Source organism: Aedes albopictus, chromosome 3, assembly GCF_035046485.1.
Source record: "Aedes albopictus strain Foshan chromosome 3, AalbF5, whole genome shotgun sequence".
In the NCBI taxonomy this organism is placed as follows: domain Eukaryota; kingdom Metazoa; phylum Arthropoda; class Insecta; order Diptera; family Culicidae; genus Aedes; species Aedes albopictus.
In genome coordinates, this window is record NC_085138.1 from 420,557,895 (window position 1) to 420,567,904 (window position 10,010).

General features: G+C 42.7%; 1 protein-coding gene across 1 annotated transcript in view; it reads right to left on the reverse strand.

The window, feature by feature from the left end:
* The window catches only part of LOC109410728 (MAP kinase-activated protein kinase 2), a 62,412-nt gene extending 52,648 nt beyond the window's left edge, over window positions 1-9,764 (reverse strand). Inside the window, exons 1-2 of the mRNA XM_029875745.2 lie at window positions 9,577-9,764; window positions 3,131-3,562 (exon numbers count right to left, since the gene is read on the reverse strand). Of these exons, the coding sequence (XP_029731605.1) occupies window positions 3,131-3,337 (207 nt within the window). The 5' untranslated portion in view covers window positions 3,338-3,562; window positions 9,577-9,764. The remainder of the gene's footprint in view (window positions 1-3,130; window positions 3,563-9,576) is intronic.
* Window positions 9,765-10,010: the final 246 nt, after the last annotated feature.

The window sequence follows — 10,010 nt, forward strand, 5'->3', positions numbered from 1 at the left end:
GTAATCGGGCGAAACAGCCTGCACGCCGTATCGAATGATAACGGCCAGCGATGCGTAAACTTTGCAGCCTCCCGTGGTAGGGTAGTCCGAAGCACCTTCTTCCCTCGCAAAGATATTCACAAAGCCACCTGGAGATCACCCGACCATCAAACAGAAAACCAAATCGACCACGTTCTAATCGACGGTAACTTCTTGGATATAACCAATGTCCGCACATACCGCAGTGCGAATATAGATTCGGATCACTACTGTATGCACGCTCAAAACTATCGACAGTTATCACCACGTGCCGAAGTCGAACGCCGCGACTCAACATCGAGCAGCTGCGTAACGTAGAAGTGGCTCAAGACTACGCGTAGCAGTTAACAGTTGCCCTACCAACGGAAGAGCAGTTTGGCGCAGCTACACTTGAAGATAGCTGGAGGGACATCCGATCCGCCATAGGTAGTACCTCGGCTACAGCACTAGTCTTCGCGACTCCGAATCACAGAAACGACTGGTACGACGGCGAATGTGAACAGTTGAAAAACGAGAAGAATGCAACATGGACGAGAATGCTGCAACACCGTACGAGAGCGAATGAGGCACGTTACAAACAGGCGCGGAACAGGCAGAACTAAGTCTTCCGGATGAAGAAGCGCCAGCAGGAAGAACGAGATCGCGAAGCGATGGAAGAGCTGTACCGCGCTAAGGACACACGAAAATTCTACGAGAAGCTGAACCGTTCGCGCCGAGGCTTTGTGTCACAAGCCGACATGTGCCGACATGTCACGGGAATATACTCATGAGCGAGCGTGAGGTGGTCGAGAGGTGGCGGCAGCATTACGATGAGCACCTCAATGGCGACGTTGCAAGTACCGAAGGTGGCGTGGTAACAGATCTAGGAGTATGTGCACAGGACGAAAGACTTCCGGCCCCTGACCTTCAAGAGATTGAGGAGGAAGTTGGCCGGTTGAAAAACAACAAGGCCGCTGGAGCAGATCAACTACCAAGCGAGCTTCTAAAATACGGTGGAGAAGCACTGGTGAGAGCACTACACTGGGTCATTACCAAGATTTGGGAGGAGGAAGTATTACCGGAGGAATGGATGGAAGGTATCGTGTGTCCCATCTACAAAAAGGGCGACAAGTTGGATTGCGGGAACTATCGCGCGATCACACTACTGAGGATTTATGGGTGAACGCGCTACAACGGACCAGATGTTCGCCATCCGCCATGTGTTGCAGAAATGCCGCGAATACAACGTGCCCACGCATCACTTGTTCATCGATTTCAAATCGATCGAGAACAGCTATGGCAGATTATGCACAAATACGGATTCCCGGATAAAATGATACGATTGATCAAGGCGACGATGTGCGTAGTTCGAGTATCAGGGACACTGTCGAGTCCCTTCGAATCTCGCAGAGGGTTACTGCAAGGTGATGGTCTTTCGTGCTTGCTGTTCAAGATTGCTTTAGAGGGTGTAATTAGGACAGCGGGGAAAAACACGAGTGGAACGATTTTCACGATTTTCAAGCTAAACGAATCGGTTTGGTCATTAATGTTTCGAAGTAGGTACATAATGGCAAAGGGCTCCAAGGAGGAATCACCGCGCTCGCCACCCCGAATTTCTATCGACGGTGATGAAATCGAGGCGGTTGAAGAATTTGTGTACTTAAGCTCACTGGTGACCGCCGACAACGTTACCAGCAAGAAATTCAGAGACGCATTGTGTCAGTAATCGAGCTTACTTTGGACTCCGCAGAACTCTACGATCGAACCAAGTTCGCCGTCACACGAAGTTAACTATCTACAAAACGCTGATTAGACCGGTAGTCCGCTATGGGCACGAAGCTTGGACTCTCGTGCAGAGGACCAACGCGCCCTTGGAGTTTTTGAACGGAAGGTGCTGCATACCATCTACGGCGGAGTGCAGATGGAAGACGGGTATCGGAGAAGACGAATGAACCATCATTCATCAGGATGACGGATAGCAACCGACTAAAATGGTTCTCGAGAGTCATCCAACGGTACAAGAAAACGTGGTGGGTGCGCAGTGAGCCAGGTGGGTCGATCAAGTGAAGGACGATTTGCGAACCCTTCACAGAGTGCGGAACTGGATGCACACAGCCATGGACCGAGTAGACTGGAGACGGCTCCTACGTACACGCCTTAGCCTGACCGGTAAGGTAAGGTAAGGACCATCTACCTCACGAACTACAACCTTGAACCCGATTCAGATTAACTTCGGTCTGTTGATTCGCCAGAACGAAAGATTATCTGATAGTCAAGACATCAGATGGACCAGAGGAAAAGGTAGAAAAGATCGAGGACAAGAGATGTTGGCATGATTAACAACCATCGATATCTATTTGGTTTGGTACTGAGAGAGATGTTTTATTTGGGATATCGTTGGAGAAAGGTTCTATATAAATTCGCTATGGATGCTAGGGAATGGCTCGTAGTAGAGTGAGATTTTTGCTGTATCGTGGATCCGACTTTCGATATAGTGTCGTACTCGGATCAGTCATATTCTAACCTCCAAACCGATGCCCGTGTAGCTGCCGGCTTAAAATAGCACAACGGACCCCATGTTCCGGGGGTAAATGTCCAGCAAACAGGAAACCCCAATACAAGGTGTCAGGCAACCCTGATAATATTGAGGTGGTCGAAACCCATGATAATTAAATATTATCCCACATTTGTAATTGATTAGGTAAATATATTTATTGAGGTTAATTACTTTTCGGCGTGAATTGCAACGTTTCTTTCAGGAAATATGTCAGATATGAGCAGCATTTAAAAATAAACGCATGGAACCTGCTACAACCCTTAGCTATCACCAATCACCAGGGCTATAAAATTACGAAAATTAACGACTAAACGCTCGCTAATGATAACAACTACCTGTATCAACATGATTTTGCTCCCTCGAATAATGACGCTACGAGGCGTTGATTGAGTAGGTACTGATGCGAACGACAAACGACCATTGATTGGATATACCAACCTATATTGCGTCAGCGAAACCTTCCATGCCATTTGCGTAGGCAGACAAAGATGATGTGAGTAGAAAGTGTAAATAAGGGGTTCGCAAAAGGGATGTATGAGACAATACAAGCTATAAAGTAGGCTAATGCACACTCACCTTCAAGGCATATTTGTTGCTGGTCTTCTTGGCAGTGCACTGCACAACCTTTCCGTTGATGCCCAACCCCAGGACGGTGTTGGATATCTCGTAATCGTCTGTGATGGGGGTGGCCTTTGGCTGACGCCCGTTGGGGCCTCCACCACCCTGCGGTAGCTGCTGCTGGGGTTGCATCGGAATGGGCTTAATCTCGGGCATCTTGTACATGGCGGCTAACTTTCGTTTGCGACTTCCGCCACCTCCTCCTCCTTCACTGTTACTACAGCTGCTGGCACTGTTGATGTCGTTGTTTACACCACTGATTGGATCCGTTTTGACGGCCTTTTTTATTGCGTGATTATTCCATTCACAAATGCAAAACACTTGAGATTTTGTTTTCTATGTTTTCTTTCTCACTTCACCACTGGCAGATCGACTTCAACACAACACTTCCTATGAAAAAGAAACACGAAACTCTTCTTAGAATGTGATGAACCTCAATGCTATCACAAATCACCACGCATATGGGCGCGTGACACGATCTTTTTTATCAGTTGTAGACCACATGCTGGTATAGGTCCCCCCTTCACGAGAAACCCAATTACATAACGCGCCGCACTCGTTGCAGATGAGATTCCTTAGATAAAAACGCACACGTATCTTGACCAGATGGCTATATTTCGCGACGCGACTGCCTGCACAACCGTTTACGCTCTCTTCTATACATCATCTATACAACATCAAACGGTGCGTCATAAATATTTTCAATCATCACTCAGTCAGATTCCGCGTTCCGCTGCTCTGTTTGTTCTTGCTCGTTCCCGTACATTAGAGAACGATGAAGAAATCTGCGATTATTGTCACTCATTCACGGTCTGGACGGACGAGACGAACGAATGCTTCTGTGATAGTCAGAGTTCGTGTTGGTGTGCTGAGCTGAGCTGCTATCTTTCGGTGTACACTGGTACCTACAATATCTATACAGTAACTACTTGCTCTTTTTCTTCTGTTTCGCTCGATTGGTGGTAACGCGGTGGTGGCCGGTTGGTCTCTTGTTAGGTACAACTACACTGTTTACCGGTCATAAACGTGGATTTCTTTTAACAATTCTACGCGGTGCCGATTAGTTCGTTTCATGTTGAAGAGATTTTAACAGGAATTTTTATTTATTTCATGCATGTTTACCTTTTATCTCTATTTTTGAAATCTGAAAACTGATAAATTTTAAATGAAGAGTTATAAAAGTAAAATATATTAGATTCTCCCAGAAATTCTACCGGAAGTTTGTTCGGGATTTCCTCAAGGAGATAGAAAAAAAATCTCCAGAAATATTACTACAATTGAAATTTTTGAAAAAGTATTACCACCGTCGGTTATATTACATCATCTGGGGATGTATCTAGGGATTTCCCTAGGGATTCGTTCAGGACGTTCTGGTGAGATTCTCCCACAAATTCTACCGGGGATTCTACCATGAAATCCTCTAGAAATTAAAAAAATCAAAGAAATATTCCTACAATTGAAATGTTTCAAGAAACACTTTTTCTATTGATCCAGGAATTCCTCAGATGAATCTATAGATTTTCTGAGGATTCCTCTAGGCCTCTAGGGATTCCTCATGGATTTCATTTTGGTGTTCCTACAGGATATCTCTCCTGATTTTTTTATGACTTCTCCTGGGATTATTCCAGACATTGTTACTGGAGTTTCTCGAGCAATTTCTGCTGGAATTCTTCCAGAAACTGCTCCAGATATTCTTCCAGATTTTTTTAGGGAATTCCCGGGGATCATCAGAGATGTTAATAGCAATTGCTCTAATGATTCCTGCTCAGGAATCACTTCTAAGAATTCAACCTGAAATTTCTCTAGAGATTTATCTGGGATGCCTCTAGCGATTTCTTCGGATATTTCAACAGGCATCCCTTCAGAAATTACTCTAGATGCTTGGCTTAGCTTAGACTGACTGGACATATCTATGGTTGCTATTCCGTGGTTGACCCGAACCAATAACAGTTGCACAATGAATCAACTGAATAATTGACTGGGAGTGGTCAACATTCTCACTGTGCACGCTTCAGAGGCTCTCTTTAACGGTACAATAACGGCGCCGGCCACGTCCTTGCAGTCAGATTGGAAGAGGGAAGGAATGTTAATAGCAACCTTTGTTATGTGAAAGTTGGCGTTTACCGCACGTCTCCACCAAAGGTTGTAGGAAGGAGTGATAGTTAGTAGGGAAGGTATCGTTGGGTCAGGATTCACTTTGATAAGTGATATTAGAGTGACTGGAAGGGAGAGTGGCGTCATGTTCCAATTTTGACAGGTCTCCTGCTCGTTTGGAACGGGAATGTGTATGGATTCGACAGATGATCGCTGTTCCAATTTTGACATTCACGCCACTCTCTCTTCCAGTCACTCTAAGTGATATGACCTTTTGAAGTTGCCGTGCAGACTGCAGTGATGTTGTTCACTTCACGCGGAAAGCAAAAACTAGCCTCCCTCGTCAGGTGGTCGCTTAATAAAACTTTTCGAAAAGCCTATACAGAAATGTGTTTTAAGAATTCGCTTAGAGTTGTCTAAATTGTATCAATTAATATATATATATTTTTTAATATTTTTAGGAAAAAAACTCCTTAACTATTATTTAAAACTACTCCTAAAAATTCAACAATTCGGGAAGCTCCTCATAGGTTCAGCCACATTTTATAGAAATTTTACCAACCATTCCTTTTAGGGAATGTGTTAAAAATTAATTTAAGAATGGTCAGGGATTTGCACGATACTCCATCAGGGGTTCCTTAGAAATACTTCCAGAAGGTCCTACACTCATTTGCCTTGGTGAATTTCTGAAAATTTCCTCACGATTAGAGATTACTCAAGCAATCACGTCAGCCATTTTTAAAGAATGTCACTAGAAGCTTGACTTAATTAGACTAAAATCCTCCTTTTTTACAAGTTTTTCTTGAAGGTTTGTTTATAGCCTATTTATATATTCTAATTAAGATATGTTAAGATTTCCACTAGACATTTTTTCGGGATTTTTTTCCTCATCTGTAGATCCTTTTAACCACTGCGTCCATTATTTAGTAATATTGTGGTATGACCCATATTAAATTTGCTGCTAATCGATTATCCTGTCACTATTTAGCTGTGATGGGCATTGGTTAACAAAGCACACTCGATCCCAACTAGGCACAACTCGTTTTATAAAGTCTATTACCCTGTTAGGATTACTTTGCCAAACTTCCAAGGGCTCTAATAACCCTTTTCCAAATATTGACAACCTTTGATTGGACAGCTCTCCACAGCTGTAGTGTAAATGTTCAGCGGTTTCGTTTTCACCTTGGCAAAAACGACATTCAGATGATGGGATTTTTCCAATCTTGTATAGATGGGCAGTGACCGGTCATCCGGTCCGTTATTACCCTTAGGTCTCTCTTGCTTAAATTTAGTATGGTCCTGACTAAGAGTACACTCAGGACCTCCACAGAATGGTTCAGGGCCTACGAAACACGATGCTGCACCCTGTCTGACTAGATTGCCGGCGTTTTCATTTCCCTGAATTCTACAATGACCGGGCACCCAAATCTGTAATTTCTCCTCAGACAAGTATTAGCACACTCTAATATGGCTTGAATTTCTGCTTGAAACACAGTGGGACTACATCCCATTGGGGGCTGTCCATTAATTACGTAAGGGATTATGGGGGGAGGGGGGGTTTGAGAAATCTTACGCGTCATACAAAAATTTTGGGGTTCTCATACAAAAAATCTTACAAGGGGGGGAGGGGGTGTCAGAAAATCGCAAAAAATCCCTTACGTAATTAATGGACAGCCCCTTGGTAAAACTTTACTTATACCGAGGCCAAAAACTCCAGCACCAGTATTTTCCCGCATTACACATACATTAAAGTTCGTGTGTTTATTTTATTTTCATTTGAGACAAATTTGAAATAGAAACAAATTCCATGTACAATTAAATCAACAAAGACATGAACATCATTCAATTATTGGTTTCTTAAAGAGTAATGAAAATCATTCTTTTTCGGAACTGTGATCATCTAACTTGTTTTGATTTTGAAGGAGGCTGCATCGAACGAAAATCATCCGATCCCTGACTGAAAATAGGCATGGGGCTCGAATAAGGCAAAAGTCATTCAATTCATGGCAGGGGTTTTGGTTCAGTGTAGTTGGTCTTCGTAATCATCCAATCCTCTATTGTTTTAATATCTGAGTTTAAATTGAAGTCTTTGGAGATCTTAAAATGTCCTACTAGATCACCTTCTAGTAGTTTATTGTGACGCAGAAACTGCAGGGCACTTTTTGCCGCTTGCAGTTAAACGAATTGATGCAATGGTATTGAGAAGGGCATCTCATACTTTTCATTGCCTCTGTAATTTATACACATGCAAGTCTTTGAAGGTTGCCTAGTTTCTTTTGAGCGGTTACCTCGATTGTTTTAGGTCACCATATACGTGAAGCATATGTAATTTTTGGCCGGTCTATTGCTGCGTAGATCCAGTTTGTCATGTTTGGTCTCAGCCCCCAGGTTTTCTGCAAGGCTTTATTGCAGACCCAAAGGTCATTTGTACCAATTCCAATTCAGTCTTTTGTCTAAAGTTACACCGAGTTGTTTAACTTGTTCCGAGAACTCAATTTGAACTCCATCCAAAGAAGGTTGAATAAGATGTAATTTCTTCCTTCTGATAAAAGGAACGATAACAGTTAAAATTACATTAACAGATAACATTACGATAGATTTAACATTACATGAAAATACAAGAGCAACTTCTGTTCTGAAATGACCGACAAAAAGTCTACGTAGTTTATGGACAGCGCTGAGAAAATTGCATCTTTCCCGGCAGATTTGAAAGATTGAAAAGAACTCAATTCCAGTAATCAGTTTTGTACCTTCTCATTCCGCCCTATTGTGCTTATCCTTTGACAGATACGTGTTCGAAAAGTCGGTACAAGAGTCAATGCCCATTCGACCCTCGAGGGTGTGAAGATTGCACAAGCTTTTTGATAGGCATCGGTCGACCATGTACGTCTTGGATTATTTGAGTCCTGTTCATTATCCGAATAAGGAGGAATCGTCCGTGGGAAGTGAGTTCTCATCATTACTCCCAATAATTCAGAAGAATCAACAGAAAAACTGCCTTCTTTTTTGAGACTTCCAAGACCATTTGAATGGTCTTTCGAAAGGACTTTATGGAGCCGTGCAGCTGTAGGAGCGTTATTGATGTCTTCACATACCAGCCAGCCTTCAGTCCTTCCGTTCACTAGCCTTAATGCTCTGTTGTATTCTGTAAGGGCTTGTTTATACTGAACCCAATCAGATGTAACTTTAGCTCTATTGAACAATCTGAGAAACAGACAAGATCTGCTCACCTTTATGTAAATTTTCAGGTCACAGTTAGTTTTCTTTGGGTTTCTATAGCTTTAAATTAAATTTGATCCGACTTTTTCGGGACTTCTGGATCTCCATTTTTTTGGAGATTGGAGTACTGTCAATTTATTTATTATTAGCTTCTGGTTTCAACTATAAGTCACACGGATTTTTTTTTCCAGCTACTTCAGAGATCGTCTTAATGCACTTATTCATGATTTCCGTTAGAAGTCAGGAGTTACAAAATTTATATAGTAGGGTAATTGTTCTCTTCGTTGTGGTAGTACCTAATGTTGCGGGAATGGCAATTGCGCACTTTTTCGACTCAAATGTTACCTAAAGGTATTTTAATAGATGTATTATGCTTAAATTATGAGAAAAAACATTTTTGTACGTTATATCGAAGAGTACCTGTATGGGTCTCGCACAGTATATCCTAGATTTCTAACAAGTATCCAATGTAACAGGTTTGCGGTATTATTTATATAAGCTGTTAAACTATTAGGCCGCAGCCGAAACTTACGGGAAACCGTCAATGGACTTTTTGACCTTCCCTAAAAGCATACAATGTACCGAATAGATTCCCGTAACACATAAGCTAACTACACACTTAGTTATTCCTTGGTGCATCCGAACAAGTCCTACAAAACGAAACCATTCGAATGTTTTGGCGTTCTGACCCAAATCTCAGCTGATGTGTCATCCGGAACTCGTTTCTTACTCATTCACACGTTTTCTTCAACACTGTCCACATTGACCGACCGGAGACCACACGCATCACCTTTACAGCCGAGCGACTTTTTTCTCATATTAGCGAAATATACGCGTAGCACCCGATAGCAGCAGCGATAGATAATCCCATGCTCTGACGTATCATTCTTCTGCAAACACTGGGTAGCTCAGCGCTACATACTGGGCTGAGCGCTCGGCTCGACGTAGGGTGTTTCGTCATCCGATTAGAGAAAATTTAGCTATCACGTCTTCACAGGTAGCAACCACCGGACACACCAAAAAGAAAAGATGTTTCACACCACGGAACTTGTTCCTCTCGCAACGACAGCACAAAGATTTTTATAACAAACCTCTAAAGAAAACATTCAAAACATAAAAGCACTAAAAACACCAGTAAGCCGATGGTATTTCCGCCGCACAAAATCTCAGAAATTTTCGTTCAGGAAAACGATGGACGACACACGGACAACGCACCAGATACACACGCGCGAGACGCGAGAACTCCAAACTCCGACTGTGATGATGATGGATGGACGGATTTTTGGCTGCGGATGACGAATGTCAAACAAGGAAAAACGCGAACACGAACAAAAGAGAATCCGAAAATGCGCAGGTCGCAACGATGGTTCAGCAACGGTTACAGTTTGGGAAGGTACAGTTAGCTGCCGTTATTCTAAAACAATTGGATTGGAATTTTAATAAAATTTATAGGTCGAATCTATATAGTTCATGATTGACCAAACTCAGTCTTTTTAACCCGGAAGCGGTTGCGTCGTGTACTGAG